The sequence below is a fragment of the Zootoca vivipara genome, chromosome 15 (genome assembly GCF_963506605.1).
Source record: "Zootoca vivipara chromosome 15, rZooViv1.1, whole genome shotgun sequence".
Taxonomy (NCBI): domain Eukaryota; kingdom Metazoa; phylum Chordata; class Lepidosauria; order Squamata; family Lacertidae; genus Zootoca; species Zootoca vivipara.
In genome coordinates, this window is record NC_083290.1 from 129,505 (window position 1) to 155,303 (window position 25,799).

General features: G+C 52.9%; 1 protein-coding gene across 1 annotated transcript; it reads right to left on the reverse strand.

Annotated features, from left to right (window-relative positions):
* Positions 1–1,322: 1,322 nt before the first annotated feature.
* PITPNA (phosphatidylinositol transfer protein alpha) lies at positions 1,323–20,649 on the reverse strand. The gene is made up of 12 exons (XM_035138834.2): positions 20,488–20,649; positions 16,216–16,246; positions 12,066–12,211; positions 10,980–11,071; positions 8,622–8,629; positions 7,472–7,546; positions 6,519–6,602; positions 5,713–5,790; positions 5,292–5,402; positions 4,567–4,689; positions 4,236–4,305; positions 1,323–3,761 (listed from the first exon to the last, which is right to left on the reverse strand). Exons 1-11 carry the CDS (start codon positions 20,505–20,507, stop codon positions 4,258–4,260), a joined length of 816 nt encoding a protein of 271 aa, XP_034994725.1. The 5' UTR covers positions 20,508–20,649; the 3' UTR covers positions 1,323–3,761; positions 4,236–4,257.
* Between the last annotated feature and the right edge of the window lie 5,150 nt (positions 20,650–25,799).

The window sequence follows — 25,799 nt, forward strand, 5'->3', positions numbered from 1 at the left end:
GAGGTCGGCGCGCCTCCTGATTGGCTGGGATGCCAAGAGGCCGCGTCGTTCTGAGCACGTGATGCAAACAACGGGTAGCGAACGCAGAGCTATCCAAAAAGTATAGAGGGTTGCTGCGCCGGAAAATGCGAGCCTGGTGCCTGGTGCTGTTCATGGGGCCTGACCTCCCCAACCCGCAATATCCGCACGAGGTTACCCTGCAAGGCTGTTGCAAGCGGCTCTCTTCCGCGCAGAGGAGAGGACTCTCCACTCCGCTGCAGTGATGGCCGGAGACTTTATTGGCAGGGACGCGTGTTTTTAAAATTTAAAAATGCGCAGTAAAATTAAAGTTAAATTAAATTTCTCGCAAAATAGAAACCTACGCTTTGATGGGGCGTTCACGTGCCTGTGGGATTTTGTGTGTGGGTTTCTTTTGCGGGGAGGGGGGCGCTTGCCCTGCGCGGTCCAGGCTTCCACTGTTTTCTGGAAGATTCAAACATGGCTTCTCAATTGGATCCAGGGAGTGGCCCATCCCGGCAGCAAAATGGTCCCCTCTGCAATTTCGGACTCCCTTCCAGAGCGTGCCGTGACGTCCCGCCGCAGCTGCCTTCCGGGTGGGCTTTGGGCCAGGGAGGCTTCGCGCTCCGCTTCCTGGCCCTGCAGGGCGGGCAGCGTAGCGGGGCTGCCGCAAGGCCCGGCTACGAGGAGGGAGAAAGGGCGACGCGGCGGGAAGCCCCACGGAACGCAGCAGTGGGCCTTTCATAGCCGCGCCTGAAGTCGTACGATAAATAAAACCTCGATGTAGACAGGCCTCAAAGGCCAGAGAAGCCTCGCCTTGCACTGGCTTCATATATAAATTAGGGCTGTCCTAATTAGGCCGGAGTGCAAATGCGGGATAAGGGAGACCGAGACTACCAAGAACATGTGCAGAGCACCCCTTCTGCGGTAGGAAGGCCTCCGGGAAACTGCAGGCTTGGAGACGCTTCTCCCGTCGCTCCTTCGGCTCCTGGCGCCTTCTCGGCATCTTCTGGGAGGGGACTCATTCACTCACTCGCCAAGCCCCACCCCTGGCTGTCACCAACGCTGCTGAAATCATGGTCTCCACTGTAGCCTTCTAAGAGGCCAACCAGGGAAGCCCACCCATTCCCAAGAGATTTCCCCCTGGTTACTGGAGTCCAGCTGCTCAGGAAGCACAGCAGCTGTCACAGCTTCCCTCCTCCAATTAAAAGAGAAGTCATTCACACTGACTGACACACATCCTAAAAGATATCAGGGGTGGGGGAGAGGCAAAACAACCCCTTTCTTCCTTCCCACCCAAGAAAAAGCCAGACTGCAGGTCAATGCTCTGTCTATGATTTTATTAGATTTGTTTCCAATATGCCTGTATTGGAAGATTGGGAGACAAAAAAAGGCACAAACTCACATTAAAGAAACAATAAGATCATCTAATCAAGTCTACAAAGTGTTTGCCATAAAAAGGAGTTGCACTAGGAACCAACCAAAACAGATCAGGGAGTCCCTGCAGAGGCCAGCAGAGGATGAGCCCAGAAAGGCAAGAGCATGCTGGTGGGGTGGGGGGCTTTTCTCCCCACACTGGGCTCCAAAGATGGAAGCCCAGGCAGGTGTTGGAGAGAGAAGCTCAGCTCAGCAACCATACCCACCCTCCTCCAAGCCAACAGGGTGGGGTGGGGTGGGGTCTGGGTGGGGAAGCCAAATGCAACGTTACGCAGTGCCTCCGCGGCACCCTCTCTGCTCCCATTGCTGGGATCCCCCCTCCTCCCAAGAAGGAACAAAGAGGTCAGTCATGGGGGGACGGAGGCAGAGAGAAGGCTCAGAAGATGTGCCTCGGCTACAGTTCGGCAGGAGGTGAACTCTAAAAAAATGCAACAGGCAAAGAGCAGAACAAAGGACACACAGAGTGGAAGTTTGCTGCATTTTTTTCACTCTTACTGCTAAGCAGGAAAGCTTTGTGTTTTAATGAGAGCTTTCACCTTCGTACCACAATCTTCCCTTGATTTTCTCCCCCGCCCTTCAAAATGTCACCATCTGTTTCCATAGAGATGTGGTGTCACCAGCTACAAAGCCTCTCAGCTAAAAAACAAATCTTTAAGCAGCAGGAGTGATAAGAACAGCCACAGAAACAGTTAACACATTCAAGCATAAGAATCCTCTTACACTTCATTACCAAAAGAAAAAAGAAAAAGAAAAGTTCAGTGTTTTAATTCCCAATTCTCAGTATTTTACAGTACAGGAAGATTAACCAGGGGGGCCTCCTTGCCCTGAAGGGGAGGGAGGAGGGAGCACCCGACACATTCCTGGTCCCAACAGAATTTGCCCCAACCACTGGGCTTCACTTTCTCAGGCAGGCAAGGCAGGCCCAGTGCTGAGCCATGTCTCCCGCTCCACCTGGGGAGCTTGCTAAAAGCCCCTTTCCCCCCAAAGCCCCCTCAAGTCACCAAGAGGGCATCTATGAAGAGAGCGCAAACAGAACGGATCAAGTTTGCTTATTGCACTTGGACATTAATAAGGCAAAAAATGGACAAAACAAGAGGACAAGAGGGATAAACTGCCTCCTCTCAAGAAAAAGCTGCCCATCGTCACCCTGCTTGTCTCCCACCCTCTCTGTCTGGCAAGGGCCACTTGCTCTGGAGGGAGAAAGGGAAGAGGCCTGGCCACAGAGGCTGCCATACCAAGGCATGGCCTCAGCTCTGCTTCCACCAGCTCCGGAGTGAAGCCAGCAGTTTGTTCAACCCACTCTTGCTCCTGTGATTGTCTAAAGCAGCTGCCAGCCCACAGGCAAGTGGGCTTCAGAAGCCCCTCAACTGACAGGCTCCTCCTCAGCAGCAAAGAGCTCAGCCAGCTTTGGCCATGACCTGCAGCTCCTGGCAACCGAGAGAGACAGATCCTCCCCTCTGCAGTGCCACTGCTCTGTGCTACGGGCCTTCTTGCTCAGGAGCAGCACAAACGCCCAAGACAAGCAGCGCCTGAGCATGAAACAACCAAAGAACGGGATTCTGCTTGTGCAGTTTGTTTGGTGGTCAGGTTAAGAGACCATTCAGCTCGTCTACTGTAGTAAAGAGGAAGGTGGAGGATTCCCAGGACTTTTCTTAGCAGGCCAACTAAGTTACCTGCTCCCACCACCCCAAAAGCAGCAATGTGGACCTTGAGGACCACACTGGAAAGGGCTCAGCAGGCAGAACCTGGACAAGGAGCAGAGGCTGATGCAGGTGCATTTCAAGACCAGGGCGCTGCTAGTAGCAATCTTCCCTGCTCCTTGTTAGCAGGAGCCCTGCCCATCACCGTGAGATTCAGGGAACAAAAAGGCTGGCCTGGCACCCTCTAATACTGAGTTCCCATCTCCACAAATGGACAAAGAAAGGTGAAGAAACAAAGGCAGCAGTTTATCCCAGTGTTTCAAAGGAAAAATATAGATATTTACATACATATGAAATCTAAATCACCACATCACAAGACTATTTCAGCTAAAACGGTCACTTGGAAATCAAAGAGCCACATGGGAATTGGGCTGAACACTCTTCTGAGGAAGGCGGCTGTGTCCCAGGGGCAGCCATCTCCCAGGAAGCGCCTCCAGCCCAGGTGCCAAGGCCAGAGCACTCAGGACCAGAGGACTGTCTATTTGCTCACGATAGTAAGGGCCACTAGAGTTAGCTAGGGGAGGTTGGAAGTCGCCTGCTGACTGGATATAGGAGGGCTTGATCCAGAGATGGTCCATTGGTCAAGAGGGTAGAGTTCCTGGGCCTTCCTGCTGGCTGTTTTGCAAACTTAAGGAAAGAAAGAGAGAAACTGGGTTACTTCAGTGGCTTGAAAGCAATCTTTCAAGTGGGGAAGCTCTGCAGGGTAGCTGGATTTATTAAATACTCCTGAGTATCTTGGCAATCATTTTTGAAGGAGGGGACCGCAGAGTGCCTTTTCTGTCAGGGATGACATTGCACGGTTTCAACAGTGAGGGTACAGTACTGTGCAATCCTGGAGAGCCAGCAGCAGACTTATTCCATGTTCTGCTCAGACACCCCATGCACACACCAAAAGCCTCCTGCAGCCTAGCCCGCAAAGAACACTTGCACCAAGAATTTATTACACCTGGCACAGATGTTTCTCTTGATATTTATGCTTTGAGCCAATGCAGGAACCTTAAGAAAGGGCAACACAGCTCATGCCAGAAGCACCCTGTCCCCATATTTGTGGCATCGCCTCTTTTCTAACCTTGGAAGGCAGCCCCAAAGATGTGGACGTACCGTGCAAAGAGAGGAATCCACGCTAGTCATCTGCAGCCGACGTTCCTTTCAAGGGGTCCTTCTGTCTCATCTGCAGCAGGAGAAAAGGAGATTTTTGGTCTTTTGCAAAATTAGGCCAGGGAGCAGCACAAGCAAGTGGGCAGGTCTCCTGAATTGAGATACCTCCGCAGAGCCTCGTGTCGTGTCATGCACAAAGCATCCAACAGAGAAAAGGAGCAAGAACTTCAGGCACTCGGGCGAGGAAAGCAGCGCTGCTGGCCACTTGCCTGCCCCCAGTCCTTGGTCCCTCTGGGGGACATGAGCCCCAGCAGACCAAGTCTCTTCCACTTGCCTCATCCAGCTGCCTCTTCGTCTCGTCCTCCATCCTGCGAATGTCCTCCATGGTCAGGTCAACCCATCTATCAAGCCAGCAGAACAGCTGCCGGTGGAAATTCGTGAAAAGTCGCCTCTCTTGCTGCAAGAGAAGGAAGAAGAGCTCAGAGCTCCAGCGCAAGAGCCGTCCACAGCCAGCGTGCAGCAGGGCATGTTGAGCCATGCAGCTGAGTCATGCCTCCCCACTCCCCTCAAGGGAGCAGCACCACGTTGCTCCCGGCCAGAAGTCAGTTCCATTATTCTTAGCCTTGTCCAGCGACTGACTGTTCTACGCTCTTGCAGGCAAGCGCAAGAATGTTAGAGCTCCGATACACAAAGCAGAAGGAAGATGGGCCCTACAGAGCCTGTTCATCTTGCTGGGCACAAAAGGCCATCTCAGCCCTTGGCTTGTAACTATTCTGAGGCAGACACAGGTTTTTCTGGCTGTAAAGGAAAGCTGTGTGCACTCGCCAAAGGCAAAGCAACAAGGCCAACGTGGCAGGCCCTCCTTTGCCTGCCTGCAGTTGGGGTGTGACTGCTCCAGCTCCAAGAGAAGAATGTGGCACGCCTGGCAAAGCCGCAGCACCCAAGCGATGAAAGGAAGTTCCCCCCCCCCAGCCCTTTTGTGAAGGCCGAGGGCTGTACCATCTCACCCGCCTTCCCCAATTACGTCCTGTTGGCCTTTTGGGGTGACCTTTCACTCACCTTCTGTATAAAGTTTTCAACTTTGTTCTGCAGCCCCCACCACTTGAACTTGACTGTTACTAGCTTGTAAGCACACATGTATGGACAGTCAGCTTGCTTGCCCAGCTCCTTCTGCAGACATAAGAGAGGAGTCCTCAGAATGGAGCCCTTGGCCCCAACCAGCCCCCGGCCAGCCCTCCCCTCTTCCTCCTCTCTGCTCATTCAATGCTTACACTTCTGGCAACCCAACCCACAACAGCAGGTCCAGAGTACCAGCTATGAGCCAGGAAGCCCCCCATTTAAGTCTCAAGGAAGACAGTCCTGAGCCACCTTCCATCAGCTGTGAAGCAGCATGAACACTTGACAGCTACAGAGCCCCTATTCTCCAAGGACCACTGCCATTTGGCACAGCTCCCAGAAAGACGCCAATGGCCACACATACCTTCCAGTTGGGCCCCAAAGGGCCACGCCCTGTTTTGGTGGATTTAAATTTTGATGGGTCTTCTTCCGGCTTGTAATCCTGGAGCAGATACAACAGGGAGCAGGTTACATCAAAGGAAGGCAACACCTACCTCCAAAGAAGGGTGCAAAGCAGTCTCCTTTGCTTCCTGGAAAGCAAGGAGCTCAGAGGAGTTCAATTTTCCCCCTTCTGCTGCAGCAGCTGCTCAGGGGCAAGACATCCCAGGCTGCCTTGTAGCTCCCTGCACTGGGGACCAGTGGGCATTTCCACCTTGGCCTGAGCTGCTAATCCCAAAGGCCCCCCAGGGAATGGAAGACGGGCAGCACCCCCCCTTTCTCTCCACAGCCTCCTTGCCAATTACAATCCTGAGCAAGGGAACAGAGCGATTTATGCTGGGATTTATGGTTCCTTCTCAGCGCTCGCAAATAAAAAGAAAAGAAAAAAGGAACCTCTTACTCTCCTAGAAGCCTACACAAAATGCCCACAGAAATCAGAAGTCTAAGTAGTTTTTGTGGCTAAGCCAATTCTTTCATTTGTGAGCTATGCTGCTGCAGAGCAATGAGGGGAAACTCAAGGTCACAATCAGCCAGACAACTCTGAGGTGGCTATTTGTGGCTATGCCCAGGGCCCAGTTCGGCTGACTGGGAACAGCCCCCGACAGAGGCAGCTGCTTTTCTCCAGCCAAGCAAAGCACGCACCCCCCAAAAGCCCCCACCTGCCTGCAGCCCAAGAGGAGCCCTTCTCCTGAACACCCACTCCAAGCCAGCTCTCATACTTGGCTGCCATACCCTTGAAAGCACTTGGCTCCGGTCTGCAATGTCAATATAGACAGCTTCTACGTTCTTCCATTCATTCGGGTCCAGTTTGTGAACCTGCAGGCAGCACAAAGGAGGAGGGTTTGCGTGATGTCTCAGTGCACCCCTTCCAAGTTTTAGTGCTTTTCTTTAAATTGATTTCTTCCCCCCACCTTCAGCCATTGGAGCTTTCAGGGCACCCAACCCAGGACAATAACATAACAGCAAAGATCTTTAAACACACAGAAACTCATCAGTTTTTATGAAAGAGCAGAATATTTATAGTAAGGTATATTCAACTAAGTTCTACTCAAGAGTAAACCCACTGAAATTAATGGACTCAAGTTAACTATGCCCATTTGCTTTGGTGCTCCAAGTATGACGAATGTTGGATATTGTTCATTGCTTTTATACATTCTTACTGTTACATTATTATTTTGCACATCACTTTAGAATTAATAGTTTTGTAAATAAGACAAATCAAATAAACACAGCAGCAGCAAGAAAAGACATGAGAGAAGCTGAAGGGTGGCTCATGAAGAGCCAAGTTCTCCGGGGTCAAAAAAGAAACCTCTCCTCTGGCCCAGGTGGAAAGAGCTCCTGCCCAAAAGCAAGCTAGTAAGTGAAGAATCCCCCCATTGCCCACAAGAGCAGGCCAAGAGCAGCCTGTGTGGTCCAGGGAGAGGCATTTTAAGTTGGGCACACAAACTCCTGGGGGACCCCCAGCACAAACCCTGGAGGCGTATTGTCTTGTGGCGCTCCTAGCAGTGCATGGGGAGGTGGCTGGGGAGGCGTCCCTTGGGGACAAGCGCTTCCGGCTTAGAATTGCTCCACACCAGCAACATGCCAGAACCTTCTTTGCACTTGGCCACCTCCAGAACGCAAGCTCTGCAGAGCTATCTCTTTGCCACCCGCTTCCGGGGGCCGTTTCTGCCAAAGGCACTTACGTTCTCCTGCATGCCAAGGTCCGGTTTGTGCCAGGTCTCAATTTTGATCAAGAAGTCGTCTTTCATGTACTCATTCTGCCAAAGAGAGAAGATTCTGTTACCAGCTGGGAATTAGGAAATGCAAGTGGCAGCATACACCTTGGGGCAGCGGATCAGTCTGCCTGCTCTCCTTTCCCCATTGGCGCCTTAAGTTGAGTCAGGCAACTTTCTCTCACATCACAGCAATGGAATTCCAGGCCCTTAGAAACCTTTTGAGAAAACTTACTCTTACGTTATTTGGCAAATATCTCAGAACTCTGTGCCTGCTAACATTTAACCTGCACTGTTTTATCTATCACAAAATGAGAATGGAGTAGTTTTAAAGATGTTGCAGTGCTCTTCCAGCTAAGAGACAAACAGTCCCTGTTGGAGGCAAAGTGTAGTTGACGAAAACCCTCAAAGAATGCCTAGAGCTGCCAGTCAGAGCCTTGGTCCCCTGCCCCACGACAAAGGCTGGTAGAGGCTCTCCAGGGTTTTGGCTAACAGGCCAGAGCCAGAGGGAGCCAGCCCACCCACAACTTCTTTGTCCTGCCTGGAATCCATCGCCAGGGCAGCCACTTCCTAGAGGGGCTGATCGAGGGCCTGCCAGGACTGGCCGAGACACCGAGTTTATAAACTAAAGCACTCTGGGCACAGGATGCAGTGGCCAGGACGGGACCCCAGTGGCCCCTGTTGAGCAGCAGAGGAAGGGGCAAAGGCCACAGGACAGGGAGCAAGTGGCCCGGGAGGATCTCAGCCTGCCCAGGATGAGAACAGGGGCAGGAAGCTGTGGAGGGGCATCAACTGTTGAATTCAAAGAAGCAAAGTTCACCCCTGAAGGGTCAAGCAGCTGCTCACAGGCAGAGAGGAAGTGAGTCAGAATGTTGGTCCCTCAAGCTCACTGTTGCCCACACTGACTGGCAGCAGCAGCAGCAGCACCCACCCACCCACCCACGGGGCTCAAAGAGAGAAGGGTCTTCTGCCAGCTGGGACCTTTTGTGTGCAAAGCAGGGGCTCCACATCAAGAGGGCTTCAGTCCCTCTGCAAACCCCACCTGGCTGTGGGGCATCCCAGTAGCCTCCCCAATCACTCATACACCTCCACTCTGAAGAAGGGAGGAAGGCACACTTACCGTAATAACTGCTCCAGAAATCAGCACATGGAAAGAGAAAGACAGCTTTCATGAGAGAGAGAAGAGTTTGCAGATACAGCAGGAACTCTGACATGCCCCCCCATGCATGTAGCCCAGTGGTGCCTGGGGGGCAAATGGATTGCCAGAAGGAAGCGCTCCTGCTGCCCCAAACCCTTCCCACAGCCCTGGATATGCTCCTGGGTGATTCTGCTCCTACCTGCCTCTGAATCAACAGCACTGCCTGGGGCTCCTGCTCCAGCCCCCAATTTTCAGAGGGGGCACCAGCTCTATTGCTCTGTTTACAGGGGTGGGGGGTGTCACATCTCAGAGCAGGAGGGGCCTTGTGGGTTCACCTAGGAAGCTCCCAAATAACAAGGTAGACCACAGCCCTTCATGGTCTGCACTGACAAGAGGCCCCGGCCTGTGGAGGCACTCCACAACTCAACCTTTACAATAACCAAAGATGCATCACAAAGCCATTCCCATCCCTGGGGTGAGCATCCCTGGTTCCCCCCTCCCCCTTTCCTCTGCTGGCTGGCTGAGGCTGATGGACATTGGGAGTCCAGCAACATCTGGAGGGCCACAGGGCCTCCCTCCCTGCTGCAGGATGGGGAGGAAGAAGTGTTCTCCACAGGCAGAGGGATGTGAGAGACTTTGCTGCCCTGGGAACTGGCTCAATCCATCCCTGAGTTTCTGTGCCTAGAAAACAGGCGTAGTTGTTGAGGCTGGAAGAGGCTTCCTCTGGAGGGAGACAGCCTACCACCCCGGGGGAAATGTCCCATCCGCCTGGTGAGCCAGGGTTGAGGCTCTGCTGCCATTTGCTTCCAGTTGGATGAGAAGATGGAATAAGTCTGGTCAGGTGAATGTTGCCTGCCAGGCCTTCTCCACTTTGCGCATAAGGACATTCTCCTCCTCTCCCTGCTCCAATCCTGCACAGGAGGAAAGAGCTGCCTCCCAGGCCAGGCCAGCTCTTCACATTCCACCATGTGGTAACCAAGTCCAGCGCCGGCTGCCAGTAATCAGATGCTTCTGATAGCAGAGCTCCATTATTCATGAGCCAGGCTATGGTGGATCTGGTGACAGGCCATTCTGAAGAGGTGGAGCTGAAGCTCACAGGGCAGGTGCCACGGTTTCAACACCCCGTGTTAGGTGGCTGCTCAAAGCGCAGCGACTTCTGAGGAATTAACACACTTTTTCAGGACCGGCCAGGTTGCTTGGCCCTACAAGTTTTCACAAGGGAACACCTGGGAATGTACCGTGACAAGAAGCCGCCATGGCAATTCCCTTGGCGCACAGTCCCAGAGCATGCTGGGTGTGTCGTTCCCAACTTAAAGCAAGGAAGAGAGAGCGGAGGTTCACAGAGCAGGGCTCCTGAATCGGAGCACCGCCGTCCGACTCTCCAGGGTGGGCCTCTCACAGTTTGCTAGTTTCTTCCAGGAAATGAAGACCTGCAGTGTCCCAAGATCCCCACTAAGTCATCCCTAGCCCTGCGCAGCTGCCACAAAGTGTGGCCTGTCCTGGATGCAGCACTGCCGCAAGTCCAGGTGGAGGTGCAGCTTCCCCTCCACAGACTCTGGTCCAGGGCAGGAGCAGCAATGGATGTTTCCCCCAGGGAGGCCTGAGCAATGCAAGGACCCACGGCCAGAAGAGGTCATGGCTGGGCCCCCACCCAGTGTGCCTTCTCTGCCCTTGGAAAACTTGGGGGAAAGCTGCAATGCCCCCTGCAACCTGCATGAGCAGCGGCTGCAGCTCTTGCACCAACCAAGCCTTGTGGCTACCCCATTCTCCCACCCAAAATGCTAACATGGCAAGGCTGGAAAACAGAATTGCTGAGCTATGTGCTGGCCTGCCAGTGGCATAGCTTGGCAGCTGCTGGAGAAGAACATGGGTTGCTGTTTTCCCTACATGAGAAGCCCATTAGTCCATGGTTTGGGGGAAGCACCTGAGGCCGAGGGACCCTGTGAAGCTTTCAGGGGCAAGAACGTTTGCGGCCTCCGCAAGCTCTTCCAAACTGGCTCGCTCAGCCAGCCCTGCCTGATCCCCAAGAATCTCCCTCTTGAGGGCTGATTTGGAGCAGGGAGAGTCCTGCCTGGCTGATCAACCGGGCAGGATCAGCCCAGGTATCCTTCAGGCAAGCCCTGTTGCGGTTTATACAAGGAAGCAGAATGGATGCCTCTGTCCAGCACCAAAGCCCTGGAACTCCGGCCAGCCTCACAAGACAGCTGCCCATCCCAGGGAGGCAAAATGATCTTAGTTGCAGCTTAGGAACGTCTGTGCAAAAGGTCCCCCAAGCCTGGCTGCACTTTTCCAAAAAGATGAGGAGGGTGTCCCGCCCCCCCAGAGTGCAAGGCTGCTCACCAGTCCGGCAGTAAGGGTAGGCATTCCAGGCTTTCTCGTGGATGTTCAAAGCTCCCTCTGGGGCCAGCATCTTCACAAAGGGAGGGACTTTGCTGAAGGAAACGAGCAACAGAAGACAGCTGTCTTTGAACGGCATCTCGCACACACAGCCCAGCTCCAAAGACAGACAAGCCCAGGATGCTTTGGGGCCTCTGGTCTTCTGACTGACTGCTGCAACAGCCAGCAAACGTGTCAAATGCCACAAACACAATGCCCTACACCCAAAGGCTGAAACACCACCCAGAAGGTCACACAAAGCTGAGAAGGGCCACCGACCCTGCAGAAAAAGGCAACTGACTTGAAACCTCCCCCAGCCAGCAGTGCTCAGGCCCAGGACCTCAGACTGACCTGCTGCTCTCCACAGTTGCAGGTAAAGCCAAAGGGCAAGCTGCTTTGCAAAGGGGTCAAGAGGGAGCTCCCCCCCACCCAGCTGTGACTCCTCCTCTCTGTCTCCCCAGTCTGCTCATCACCAGGCCAGAAAGGCTCGATGAGGAACCTCAGCTCACAAGTGCCCGGCTGTGGCCTTCTCCAACGGGCCTGCAGGCTTCCTGAGAGTCACTTGAACAGGTCACAGCAGCTGGGATCAAAGCAATACCCCCACCCAAAAAGGAGCTGTAGCAAGGAGTGCCACAAGAACAGTTGCCCAGCAGCTGAAGCAGGAAGAGGACCCACTGCTTCCCTTGTGCACAAGCAGCAACAAGCCCAACATGCAGAAAAGCAGTACTAGGGCTGAACAAGCCCCCAGAAGAGGGAGGGAGGAATCTGTGGGTCACTTGAGGGGCCAAGATCCAACCCCCCCCCCAGCAAGCACTTCCTCCAGCCACCCCTGAAGCTCACTTGGAAGGCTGCTCAGAATTCTGGCCAGAGGGCTCTTTTCTCAGACAGGGGCTGCCTTCCCAAGACAGAACCTGGGGTCAACTACCCTCCTCTCCCCAAAGGCAAAGAGACTGCAAAGCAGGTGGAGTTCACCCTTGGAAGACCAAGGAAGACCAAGCAAGGCCTCTGCTGGCCAACACCCACCCTGCCTGCAGCATCTCCGCCACATACCTCTGCAAGTGGTAGATCTTGTGGGTGTACTGTCCGCGCTCCCCGTCGCGCTCATAGGGCTCGTTCACCAGGACTTCCACCCCTTCACCACCACCAGTTTCGTTCTTGCTGGCTTCTGCCACGGAGTACAGCTGCCCCACTTGGTACTGAAGGAGGAGGGACATCACAGCATTACTGCAGATTCCGCAAGCAGGTAGGCAGGGACACAGGAAGCAGCCCTGGACTGGTCCAGACAGCTCAGCATCGCCTACCCCACCGGGTCTCAACAGGAGCGTGAGCACCATGCAAAGATACGGCAAATGATTGGAGACGCTGGAGAGATCATGCATAGCGCCGTGCTCTTTAGCCGTGGGCCCCCAGATGCTGCTGGACTACAACTCCCATCATCCCTGACCACTGGCTGTGCTATAAGCATAGATCCAGCCCTACAGCCAACCTAAAACTGGACAGAGGAAGGTCTGAGCAGCCCTATATTGGAAGGCTTTTAACGCTTGATGTTTTATGTTTTTAGATATGCTGTAAACTGCCCAGAGTGGCTGGGGAAACCCAGCCAGATGGGTGGGGTATAAATAATAACATTAGTATTATTATTATTGCGGGACGCGGGTGGCGCTGTGGGTTAAACCACAGAGCCTAGGGCTTGCCGATCAGAAGGTTGGCGGTTCGAATCCCCGCAATGGGGTGAGCTCCCGTTCCTCAGTCCCAGCTCCTGCCAACCTAGCAGTTCGAAAGCACGTCAAAGTGCAAGTAGATAAATAGGTACTGCTCCAGCGGGAAGGTCAACGACGTTTCCATACGCTACTCTGGTTCACCAGATGCGGCTTAGTTATGCTGGCCACATGACCCGGAAGCTGTACGCCGGCTCCCTGGGTCAATAACGCGAGATGAGCGCCGCAACCCCAGAGTCAGTCATGACTGGACCTAATGGTCAGGGGTCCCTTGACCTTTATTATTATTATTGAGCCTGCATCAGGCAGCTTCCTATGTTCCTGACTGCTTTACAATGTGCAGACTGTTGGCCTCTTTTTCAACTGGCAATGCTGCCAGGGACTGAACCTGGGTCGGGTGCTGGGCCCCCAAGCTACACAGTCTTGCCTGTTTTTCTGCCTCTGTACTGCATTTGCTGTCAGGACTTTGCAGAGCCTGCGCTGGGAGCCCTGGGGCATTCCACCGGCTGGAAGCAGAGTCCTTGGAACAGGGGTCGATCCAGCCCTCCAAAGTGCCCAGCACCCCTCATTTCACCCTAGAAAGGATTAGGCCGCTAAGAGGAAGCAGCACTGGGTGCTTAGGGGGATTTGAGCCTGGCTCTACCCAGTCCTAGTCCAACACTAAACCTCCACGCTGTGCAAGCATTTAAGGCCATCTGCCCCATAATTGTGAGCACAGTTGTGAAGCCTGTCCAGAGAGAGCAAGTACTGGGGCAGACCAAGTGGCTTTGTCCCGGGGGTGGGGTGGGGTCTCCCGGACGGGGTCCCCTGGGGACAGAGAGCATCGTGTCCCCAGCGCTGACGCACTCGCCCACCACTCTCCCTCTCCTGCATCCTCTCGCTCCACAAGTTCGAGTTCAGGCACTAAGAGGATCAGGCTGCTGGACTGCCATCTTCACCCCTTAATCTTCCCTGTTATTTCTGATCCCCTAATCCCATTGGAACAAGGAAGCAGACCCAGATAAATTGCTGTGTTAAATAAGAGCAGGCCCCGGGGGAATCCGCCAGAGAAAGTGTCCAAGAGGGCAAGAGGCCCCGTGCCCAGGAAGGAGGGGGGTGGGGTGGGGTGGGGTGGCTGGAAGGAGCCGCTCAGCTCAGCGCTCTGGGAGGCCTGGCAAGCAGGGGCCCTGTGCTCTGCTGGGGCTAAAACCTCAGACTCAGTGCCATGCTCAGGGAGACACGGTCCGGTAGTGAAAGCACCCCTCTTCCTTTCCACCCCTCAGCCAGGCTGTGTATTCAGCTGGGAAAGGCAGATCCTCCAGCTCACATGCAGGAAGGGGGGTGGTTTGGGGGGCACACAGAGAGTGGGCACAAATGATGGCACCATGTTAGAAGGAACAGCTGAGAACACACCCACACATCCTGCCCAAAAACATCAAGCAACTGATCGCCTCTGGATATTAAAGATGGCCCATCTTGTTTATATTCCACAAAGGTCCCCCTCCCCCATTGAGGCTCTTGAAAATGCCCCCAAAGAATACAGAGAACAGACACCTACAAGCCCCACACCCAACTTGGGCCATTGGACTGGGAGGTGATGCACTGGATTTTTAAGCTGCCTCATTGGGAGGAAGGTTCCTGCTTTCCTCCCCTCTGCCGCCTTTGCTTTCCTTGGGGGGGGGGATGCTGAGGGGTTCTGTAGCCTCAAGAGAGAGCACAGCTGGCACCCATCCCACTCGGAACAAATCCTGCTCTGCAGCGCCCCCTCTTGGTATCGCTTTACACAGCCTCCCCTCCCCGATCCCAGTAGCACTCGGGGCTGCTTTGGCTCCCACTCTCAGCTGGCGCCTGCAACGCCTTCCTAGGTCCTCTGGCTTTCTGGTCTCTTGAATGGAAATGGCACCTGCCTGCATTGGTTGACTTGTGCTTTGGGACCAGCCGCACCTTGCCAAAGCCACAAGCCAGGGAGGGGGGGTCTCCAAGACAGCTTCACCCAGGGGGCTGCCTGTCAGGCCTCGTCCAGGGAGACAGGCTGCCCAAGGGGCACAGCCTCAGAAGCGGCAAGAGGCCAAGCTGCACTTGCAAGGGGTCAGGAGCCGCACCTCCTGCTTCTCCCTTCAAGGCACTCTGTAACCCGAACTCTGGGAAACATGAACCCAACTCTGCTTTGCCCCAATTCTGACAAGGCGGCACTGGGCAGGACGCAGGACCCCAGCAGGTGCAAAGCCTGAAGCAGCCAGGCCAGCCCTTGCTCAGGAGGAGCCACCCGGGCGCCAGAGCAGGGCAGCGGGCAGCTGGGGGGATGTCAAGCAGACATATTTCCTTCACACATCTTGTCTCAGTTACCTCTGCAGCCCTCTACCTGTAGAGGGTTGGCCTGCATTACTCTCCAACTATTCCGCCTGGGGAACCCAAGCAGAGAGTGAGTCAGTACCCCAGGAGTGCCGAGTCAGAAGACCAGGATGAGCCCCATCCAATCCAGGCTGGAGGAAGGGCAGCACCCAAAGCCCTGGCCAGGAGCAAGGAGCACTTCCAGCAAGGCTCCCCAGCTGGGTCTCCTTCCGTGGGTGAAGCTGATACAGAAGTCGCACGTGCTTGCTTCAGGCCACTGGGGCTGACCTACATTCTCCTAGCTCTGCCTCCATTGTCCTTTGTTGCTGCCATCACCAGGGCTGGGGCAGGGGGTGGGGCAGAAAAATGGACCTGGAAGGAACGTCAAGCAGAGCACCGCTCAAGCTGGAAGCCCCCTCCACACTTGTGCTTCAAAGAAAAAGTTGGAGGAAAGGACACACCCTTTTGTGCAATGTGCACATTTGCCACAGACACCCAGGAATGCCCCCAGTGAGGGCCTGACACTTCCCTGGAGCGCAAAGCGCTGAGAGAGAGCAAGGGGAATAACAAGCTACGCATCCAAGGGATGTCTCCACCTCCACTCCAAAGCCCCTGGCAGAAGTTTATGGCACGGTGGGAGTTAGGCCCTCACATAACACACACTAATCTTGCTGCAAATTCAGGAACATTCTTTAGTCAGCAGCTTGTTCCTAATAATTCAAATAGTCTTAAGAAGGAGGGCAGGCAGGCAACAGAGCCCAGATAAACCTTATTGATTCTGCCACCCAGAACTGATGCCAAGAGTGGAGCAGGGAACTGGGTTGGAGGAAAGATCCGCCACACACTTGAGACTTGTGGGTGCTCTGACCATGAGTGTTTAAACAGTGAGAAGAGCATTAGAAAGCCTGCAGACAAATGCCAGGCCCTCGCACCTTAAGGAGAGTCCCAGAAACTTGTCCAATGTCACTCAACCCCTTGCAGAACTGGTGACAAGTTCCTCTCCACAGCGCTAAGCACCCACCTCCTCCCCACATGCAGCAAAGTGGCCCCTACAAAAGCAGAAACAGGCTAATCTTTAAGTAGCCACAACACACCGCACTGGCCACAAATGGAACCAAGACTAGATTTAAGGCAGGTATTGAAAAAGAAGCAGTAGAGAGGTTGGCACTTACCTCCTCCACAGACACGGGCAAAAGAACACGACTGCAAGACAAGAAACAAAAGGAAGTTCACTAAAGGTCCAGTAACCAGGATCACTTGTACAGTGTCAACAACAACTCACAGTCCCCCTGGAGGATTGCAGCCCATGGGGTTCCAGTGGAGCTAGGACACCCTCCCTCTGTCCCCGCTATTGCCTGCCACCCCCCGCCACCCCCATTGTTGCCACTGCTGTCTCTGCTGGGGAGTTCATTTCTGCAGCCTGGGGCAACTCAGACAAGGACTTCCCAGAACAGCAATGAAGTTTCCCGTTTCACAGATGTTGTGTGGAGAAAGACCACACCACATTACTAAACGAGTCTGGCAGGATGCAGAGAAAAGTTGCACAGAAATCCAGGGGAGAGAGAGAGAAAGACAGAGAGAGAATCTATGTGCCTGTCACTTCCATAAACAGAAAAACTAGAACAGCAAGATGGACTCTGTCCAAGCCCCACCAAGGAACTTGCAGGACAGAAGACACGTGTAAAGCCCAGCCCAAACACCACAATAATGTTTCACACACACACATGCAGTGGCCAGTTAAACATTAACGTCAGAAGCAAAGATGTTTGCTTTATCTAATGCGTTATGATGATGCCATCACAATAGCAGCTGTCACCAAAGCCTACCTGTACTAAAACAAAGAGACAAGGTTTTTTTTACAACTATGCCATTTATCTCCATACTAGGACAACTTAAATATTTGGCAAAGCTTTTGATGTTTGGCAAGGCCAACTGATGAACTCCAGAAAAGTCAAGACAGCGTGGACGGGAATGACTCCCAACTGGGGAAGGGCTCCAGGCACAAAATGTGGCAGTCTCTCTTCCCCAGCAATGCAATGCACACCCAGTAGCAACCCTCTTCCTCTAGGGAAGGGGGACTTGCTGTGGCCCTCCAGGGACAGCTGGATTCCAGCTTCCAGCAGCCAACCTGACAACAGACTGGGATGACTGGCTGTAGGGGGTACAGGAATGTATGGAATTCTGCAAAGGGACCCTCTGCACCAGCCAGTTGGACAGCAGAGCTCACGGTGGCCCACAAACCAGGCCGAGGGCAAGACGCCCTACTAAGGGAGCTCCTTCACCAAACCAGTCTTAGGCCAAAGGGGAGGAGGGTCACCAGGAAGGGTCTGTGTGGAAGATGAGGAATGAGGAACTTCCTGTGCTTCTGGCAAGGAGAACAGCAAAGAAAGAAGTGCCTTATTTTGATCTCTGTCAATAGTGAAAGCCAGAAATGTATTTCCAGAATGGCTGTTAAAAGCAGGAGCCTGTACCAAAATATTTAGAGCCCAGCCCTAAACTTGTTCATAACAGACCAGAAGACAGGAACAAGGAGACAAAAACCTTGTCGCCATCTTCAAAAAAGGGGGGAAAGAAGGCCTAGGAAACTACCCACCAGTCAGCTTGACATCAAAACCAGGAAAAGTCCTAGAACAGATAATTAAACAGTACTTAGGGAGGATATTTTGATTACTAAGACCCAGCATGGGTTTCTGTTGTGGACCTAGTGTATCTTGATTTCTGTAAGACTTTTGACAAAGTTCCCCATGATACTCTTGCAGAGAAGCTAATAAAATGTGGACTTGTTGTAGGTGGATTTGTTGTAGGTGATTGACTGAATCCAAACAAGCGCTCACTAAGGGTTCCTCATCATCCTGGAAAAAAGTGACAAGGGGGGTGCCACAGGGTTCTGTCCTGGGCCTGTTGTTGTTCAACATTCTTTATAAACATATTGGATGAAGAAATTGAGGGGATGCTCATCAAGTTAGCAGATGACAACAAACTGGGAGCGGTAGCTAATGCCACAGAATACAGAATCGGAATTCAAGATGACCTTAACAGATTGGAGACCTGGGCCCAAACTAACAAAATGAATTTCAAAAGGGACAAATGCCAGGTTATAAACTTAGGAAGGAAGAACCAGCTGCACAAATGTAAGATGGGGATACCTGGCTTACCAGTAGTACATGTGAAAAGGATCTAGGGGTCTTAGTGTGATGCAGCAGGGAAAAAAGCTAATGCTATTGTAGGCTGCAGCAACAGAAGTATTGTGTACAGGACAAGGGAATTAATAGTACCGCTCTATTGTGCCTTGGTCAGAACACATCTGGAGTCCTGCACCACAATTTAAGAAGACCATTGGCAAGCTGCAACGTGTGCAGAGGATGGCAACCAAGATAATCCAGGGTCTGGAAACCAAGCCTTATGAGGAAAGGTTGAAGGAGTTGTGTATGTTTAGCCTGGAAAAGAGGAGACTGAGAGATGACATGGTGGCCATCTTCAAACATCTAAAGGGTTGTCACATGGAAGATGGAGAAAGTTTGTTTTTTCCTGCTCCAGAGGAGAGAACTGAACCAATGAATTCAAATGGCAAGAAATTAAACATCAGGAAGAACTTTCTGACAGTGAGAGCCATTCAACAGCAGAACAGATTCCCTTGGAAAGTATTGGTCTCTCCTTCCTTGGAGGTTTCTAAGCAGAGGTTGGGTGGTCATCTTTCAGGGATTATTCAGCTAGGATTCCTGCATTGCAAGTGGCTTGGACTAAATGACCCTTGGGGATACCTTCCAACCCTCCAATTCTATGAACATTTGGAATAAAGCAATGCATGAGAAGATGAGCCAGCAGAGCACGATGACTCCTGAGGCTAGGATGTGTGTCTGTGTTTGCAAAGAGACAGGAGACAATTAGCAATTTCATACAGGAGAATCTCAGTTCATCATCAAGCAACCTGTCAAAATGCTTATAACTTGGGGAAACCAAAACTTGTCCAGAAGAAGCAGACTCTGCATAGCCAGCTGTCATTTTCCAGACATGTCAAGGAGTCAGCAAACAGGTAAACCACCTTAAAAACGAAAATGCTTTCTTTCAAAGCCCTCTCAACTATAAACCTATAATGGAGGATGATCAAGTCATACTTTCATGACTGAGTAGACTTTGGACCCAAACATGGCTGATTAGCTGTGGCTCACTTTCCTTGGGGCTGCAGTTGAGGATTGATCCAGGCTTTAAAGAAGCTCTGCTGCAGGGTCTGCCTGCCTCTGAGGTGAGGCAAACTTTGAGCAATGGATATGAAAAAGGCTCTAGTCCGAAACCTCTTTCAGGAAGTTCCATGTGTTTTCAGAGGAGCGGCCTGGGGGAAGAAAAGGGAGCCTTTTATGGGGCCTCGCTGTGGACCCTGGAGCAGGGAGGAGAGCAGCAGGGCATCCCAGACTCCATCCCACACTGCGGATACACAGTGCTGCAGAAGGACAGAAGTTTAACTGGAGGCAGGTCAAGGAAGGAGCAGCTGCTCTTCGCTGCCGGCATCTGGCCCCGTTAGCATCTGATGGCTGTGGCCATGTTGGCAAGCCGGTTGCCGGGGAAAGCAAAGGGTTTGTCTCATCTTCTGGGTCCCTGCTCTGGCGTTTGGCAAATCCCAGCACCTGGAAGCACCAGCAAAAGTGTCCTAGTCGTTGCCCCTGTCCTCCCCCCCCCCAAGCACTTGCTGGCCAGGCAGGACTTCCAGCAGCAGTAGGAGGAGGAGGAGGAGGGAGACCCTGTTGCCAGAGGCCCAGGGAAGGGCCATACCAAGGTGGTTTTGCAAGCTGACCCCAGGCAGGGTCAAGTGACCTCACCCAAAAACAACAACTCATAAACAGCCACCCCCACGGTGCAAAAGAGAGGCACTCATCTCAAGTTAACCTTGCGGCAACCCCGCACCTTGCTTTGCCCTGTCCGGACGAGCCGGTCCTCCAAGGGAGAGGGAAGATGGCCCAGCCAGGCGGCCAGGGAGGAGGAGGAGGAGGAGAGCGGCCCGCTTCTCCGTCGGGGCTCCCGGCGGCGGCCTTCCGCTCTTCCTCCTCTTCCAAGGTCCTCCTGCGAAAGAGGATGCCGGGCGCCGGGGAGGAGGAGGAGGAGGAGGAGGGAAGCGCGGCTCCGCCATCCCCATCCCCATCCCGGCATCGGGCGGAGGGTGACCTTCACCGCCCTCGTCCATCCTCCTCTTCCTCGGACGCGCATCCCTCCCACGGGGGGGGGGCGAGAGAGAGAGAGAGAGAGAGAGAGAGAGAGAGAGAGAGAGAGAGAGAGAGAGAGAGAGACCCCGCTTGGGAGGGAGCGCAGCCCCCGTCCCTCCGGACAGGGGGGGGGGTCCTCCGCCTGCGGAACTCCCTGCGACGTCCCTCAAGCCCTTTCCCCTCCGGGACTGCGGGGAGAGAGACCCCCGTCACCCCCCCCCCACTACATGCCCCCAGGCGGCCACTCACTATTCCTTGACGAGCACCATGGCGGGCGGGCGGGCGGCGGCTCCTGGTGGTCCGTCGTCTTTCCTCCTCCGGGGCTGCGCTCCGTCTCCGTCTCTTCTCGTCCGCCGTCCGCCTCTTTCTGGGTTCCGCGCGCGGCCCGGACGGAGCGCCGAAGGGAGGGGGGAGGGAGGGAGGGAGGGAGGGAGAGGGGAGGGGCGGCGCACGGAGAGGGAAGGAACGAGCGTTCCCCGGCAACAGCCGCTGCGTCACTGCGCCGCGTCCCCGGCGCGATGGCGTCACGCCGCGGAGGGAAAGCGGGAGGGGTTTGACGAGCGAGCCGCGCGTGCGCAGGAGGAGCGCGGGAAGGTTGAGGCGGGCCGGGCGGCTCCTCGCGGAACTCGAGGGCAGGGGGCGCCGCTCTGCGTATGCTCAGAGGCATTCCGGCCCCGCCTTGCTTCCAGTGATAAGGACGCATCGCTTTCCATCCGGAATGCGGTGGAGGTCCAAAGGAGCCCCGTGGGTTTCATCTTGAAACAGAGCAACAACTGAGGGATGGGGCTCGGAGAGCGGATAGTCATTCTGCCCCAGCTTCTCTTTAACCGGGGGGGGGGGGGTTGGCCATCAGTGAACTGCAACCCCAAACAGCCCCACGGCTTCCTCCCAAGAATCCCAAGGGGGGTAGTGGCGCCCGCCCTGTGGAACCCCCTCCCAGCAGATGTCAAGGCCATAAGTAACTCTCTTACTTTCAGAAGACAACTGAAGGCGGCCCTGTTTAGGGAAGTTTTTAAGGTTTGATGCTGTACTGTTTTTAATATTCGGTTAGAAGCCGCCCAGAGTGGCTGGGGAAACCCAGCCAGATGGGCGGGGTATAAATAATAAATTATTATTATTATTATTATTATTATTATTATTATTATAGTTCTGTGATGGGGTAATCTAGTTCCCAGGTTTCTTTGGAGGAAGTCATGTGTGGATGTAGCAGCCTAGTCTGTGATCGGGGCGATGGGAGTTGTAGTCCACCAACACTTGCACTCCTTCCCCACCCCTGCCTATTCAATTCATCAGTTAGTTGGTGGGAATTTTTCCATATTTTGGGGGGTGGGGTGGGGGAAGCACCCTTTTTAAAAGGGTTTGGCTGTAAGCAAATCAGGAAGGAAGGTTCAGCTGCTGAAAGGTGGTTTGGAGGGCTGAGTCTGGCCCTCCCCCCTTTGCCAAGCCTGACTCAGCTGCTAAGGAGGAGGAGGAGATCCCGGCCCGCCCTGAGCTGGGACAGCCCTTTGACAGCCCTTTCTGCATGGTATGGCAATCTTGTCCCTCCACCCTCCGCTGAGAATGAAGTGAGTCTGGGATAGCCTTCTGCTGTCATCCTCATTTCAAGTGTTGCTAGGTTTCCTGGTTCATACCGGCTGGGCTGGTTACACCGGTTGTTCCTTAGCTGCCTCTGATAGTCAGTGGGAGAAGTTTCTCATTGTCCTTGCAGGATGTCACCCTCTCTGTGGCCCAGTACAGCCCTGGGAGGGAATTCCAGCAAAATAGGAGCCCTGCAGGATCAGGCCATGGAGCCCAGCCTCCCACGTCCTGCAGGTGCCTCTGGGAAACCCAGGAAGAGGGAATAAAAGCATGGGCTCTCCCTGCTGCCCTCCAGCAACTAGCATTCAGAGGTAGACTGCCCTTGAAAGTGGAAGTCCTCCACAGCCACCGAAAAGCTGCTTCCTCCTCCTTGGATTTTCCCCTTCTAAAGCAACCTGAGCTAGTGGCCATCTCCACTTCATGTGGCGATGAGTTCAGTTACAACACATGTTGTGTGAAGGACTTCCTTTTGTCTGTTTTGAATCTCTGGCTCAGGAACCTTTTACAGTCTAAGGGCTGCACGCATGTGGGGAGTGGGGGCCAGAAGCAAAATGGGCATTTGCCTTGATACATGGTTTCTGCACATTTGCGCAGCCCTCCTGTCCAGTGCCAGCAAGAGAGATGACCAGAGTCCAAGGGCAGAGTCCAGTCAGGCAAAGCACTCAAGGAGGGCCCAAAGCAGGGCAGGGAGCTGTGGACTGGGAAGAGGGTGTGTGATCTGGGGGAAGTTTAGAGAGAAAGGCTTGGAGGGCACCAATTGACGCCTGGGACTGAGGCTCCTGCCCACCGCTCTACCTGATCAATTTCACAAGGTGACCTTGAATTCTTTTTTTAAAATTATTTTTATAAAAGATTTTCTTGCCTTACAAAAATATGTGCATTGTCTCTTTTTCAGGTTGTGAGCCAGTGCTGTATACAGGATAAAGTTGGGGAAGAAAAGAGGGGGAGAGGGGGTGGGGTGGTAAAACTTCTATGCTTTTACTAAGTCTATGTGTGGGGCCGGTAGGTTCTCTTTCTATTTGTTACATTTCCTCGGTAGTGAGCGGTATTGGGGGACAGTGTGTGGTTGGTTGTCTTTCGCTGGCTGCAGTGAGATTTGTTTATGTGAGGGGGGAGGGATTGTTGGGTCAAGTTAGCCATACAGTACGCTTCAGGTTGAGTACTCCGCAGACCCGTCTGGAACAGATTAATCCACTTTCCATTACTTTCAATGGGAAAGTTCGCTTCAGGCTAAGTACAGACTTCCGGAACCAATTGTGTTTGTAAACCGAGGTACCACCACTGTATAAATGCGTATGCTGTTGGTGGGTTCTTGTTGAGCTGTGTATGTAATAAAGGGGAGCCATTCCAGGGTGAAGGCATCCTCCTTTATTTGTTCCCACGTCCGTTTCAGTTTATTGGTTAACTTTTCTGGTAAGGCTTTTCCCAATACGATTTGGTACCAGTGGTCCATGTTTATACTCCGGACAGGTCCATCTGGCTATGAGGTTTCTGGCTGCTGAGAGTAAGCTCTGTATTATGACCTTATGGTTTAGACCACATTCTAGTCCTTTGGGTGGGGTTAATTTCGTAGCCTATGTTTATGTCACCATAATTGTTGTTTTTTGATTGTGTCAAAGGGGGTTTGTGGGGTTTTGGAGCAGTATTTTGTATATTGTAGATGCTATCTCCTTGCTGTGTCCTTTTGCTGTTAGGAGGTGGTTTTCAAAGGCAGTCAATAATAATAATAATAATAATAATAATAATAATAAATAATAATAATAATAATAATTTATTATTTATACCCCGCCCATCTGGCCGGGTTCCCCCAGCCACTCTGGGCGGCTTCCAAGAAAACAGAAATTCTAAAATACAGAAATCCATCAAACATTAAAAGCTTCCCTAAACAGGGCTGCCTTGAGATGCCTTCTAAAGGACAAATTGGCTGCTGGTTTTACTTTTGATTTGTTTAAGGCGGCGTGCAGTTGACGGTGTGTTAGCCAAGGTATTTGGGTGTAACCCAGTTTGTATTTTATTTCTTGTGTCAATATGGGTTTGTTATTTTTGTAGAAATTTGCTAGGCGAAGTTACCTTGAATTTTAATATTCTGGAAGAAATCTCAGGAGATCCTTCAATTATGCCATTTTTTGCAGCCACCTTCTGGGCAAGGAGGGGGCATTTATTCCTACTCTTGGTTTTCTTTTGTTTCAGCCTGTGACCAATCTCTTTAGAGGAATCCACCCTCTTAACCCATAACGGCTGAGTTTACTTTCTGTTCCTGTGAACCCTTTGAGGAACTTACGCCCACAGAACGCAAGAGGCAAAGTCCAAGGCCCCTTATCTGAGGGCTTTTCTCCGCCCTTGGACTTGCTCCCTTGAAGTCAATGGGGCTGAGGGCTGGCAGGACCTCTTGTGGATGAGAAACCTTCCCCACCCGCCTGCCTGCCTGGGTTGCTCCTTTGCTTCTGTTGACGGGCTTCAGTGGGTCTGCCTTGACCATGCCTTCCCCCAGAGGGAGTGTGTTTAACTAAGAGGAGGACATCATCTTGGGGAAAGATGCTTTGCTTGCAAAGCTGTCTGAATGCGGAGTGAGCAGCGTGCTCAGAGCCCAGGCCCCTTTCCTGGCTCTGGGGACCAAGCACAGGCACCTCCCTGGAGGAAGCCAGCATCCTTCCTTTGCCCCAAGAGCAAGTGGTAGTAAGAGCTGTTCGGCAGTGGAATTTGCTGCCAAGGAGTGTGGTGGAGTCTCCTTCTTTGGAGGTCTTTAAGCAGAGGCTTGACAGGCATATGTCAAGAATGCTTTGATGGTGTTTCCTGCTTGGCAGGGGGTTGGACTGGATGGCCCTTGTGGTTTCTTCCAACTCTATGATTCTATGATTCGATTCTATGATTCTATGATTCTAAGTGGTGCTTCTTCACACCGATTCCCAATGGGACATGGTCCCTTGTCACAAATGTGCATTGCCGGTACCTTTTTATACCCCGCCTCCTTCCAAGGACCTCAGGGCAGGTGGCATAGGCCTCCTGGGAGGCAGATTAGGCTGAGAAGTAGCAGCCCCCTGTCAGTTTCATGGGCGAGCAGAGGTGTGATCCTGGCTCTCCACTGTCTTAATCTGATGCTCTAGCACTAGGAGCCAATGCGGCCCTCCAGCCTCCCTCTCTCTGGCCCTTGGGACTCTGCTCAGACCACGCACCCTCTTGAGACCAATCTCTCAATGCCCGCCTCAAGTGAGCTCTTGAACTGGGATCCTGACTCTGGCTTGCCAGGGTGGAGAGACAGGTTCATGGGTGTGCAGTACCAAGGTGGCAAGAGTCACCGCTGTCCTTCAGGCATCCAGCCTCTGGAAGGTTTCGCCAGAGGGCATGTGGCCAGTGGGTTGGAAAGGGTTCCCTGCCCCAGCCTCTGCTCTAACCAGTAGAAAGCACTGTCTTTTAGGGGCCTTAAGGTAAGTACCGGTAAGGATCCTAACTATATGAAGGGGACACAGATCAAGAACTAGCTTGGCTGTGAGTCCCAGAAAGCCTGCTCTCTTCCTTGCAAGTCTTTTTCCACCTGGCCTGGGAGGGTGGGGCCAGGGCTGACTCCAGCTACAAAATCTGAGAATGCTGAACAGACTTGAAGAATGGGGTGTTGTTTAAGGGGTTTTGTTGCAGGGCATTGCTTATGGTGATGTGGGCTTTTTATATATTTATTTTATATCTTTATGTGCAAAGCATTCAGTTTGGTTGTGTATTTTTTTAATGTTTTATTTATCATTTATGTCTACTTATGTTGTAGTTACGTATTTTTTCATGTTGTAAGCTGCCTTGAACTGTGGAAAGGTGGCAAACAATAAAATTGTGTATGTATCAAGAAAAGAGGCTGAAATGGACCCCTCTAGTCCAGTCTCCTGTTCTCACATGGCCAGCCAGAAGTCCCAAAGGGAATTCCAAAAGCAGGGCCTGAGCACATGTGCAACTCTCCCCAATTGCAATTCCCAGACACATTCCCTGCCTCCAATAGT

Coding starts and splice junctions, on each gene's coding strand:
- PITPNA (XM_035138834.2), bottom strand. CDS start 20,507: ATGGTGCTCGTCAAGGAATA. Junction 5,403..5,712: donor CTTTGGGGCCCAACTGGAAG/GTATGTGTGGCC, acceptor TTATGTCTGCAG/AAGGAGCTGGGCAAGCAAGC. Junction 4,690..5,291: donor TTGAAAACTTTATACAGAAG/GTGAGTGAAAGG, acceptor CTTCTCTTGCAG/CAAGAGAGGCGACTTTTCAC.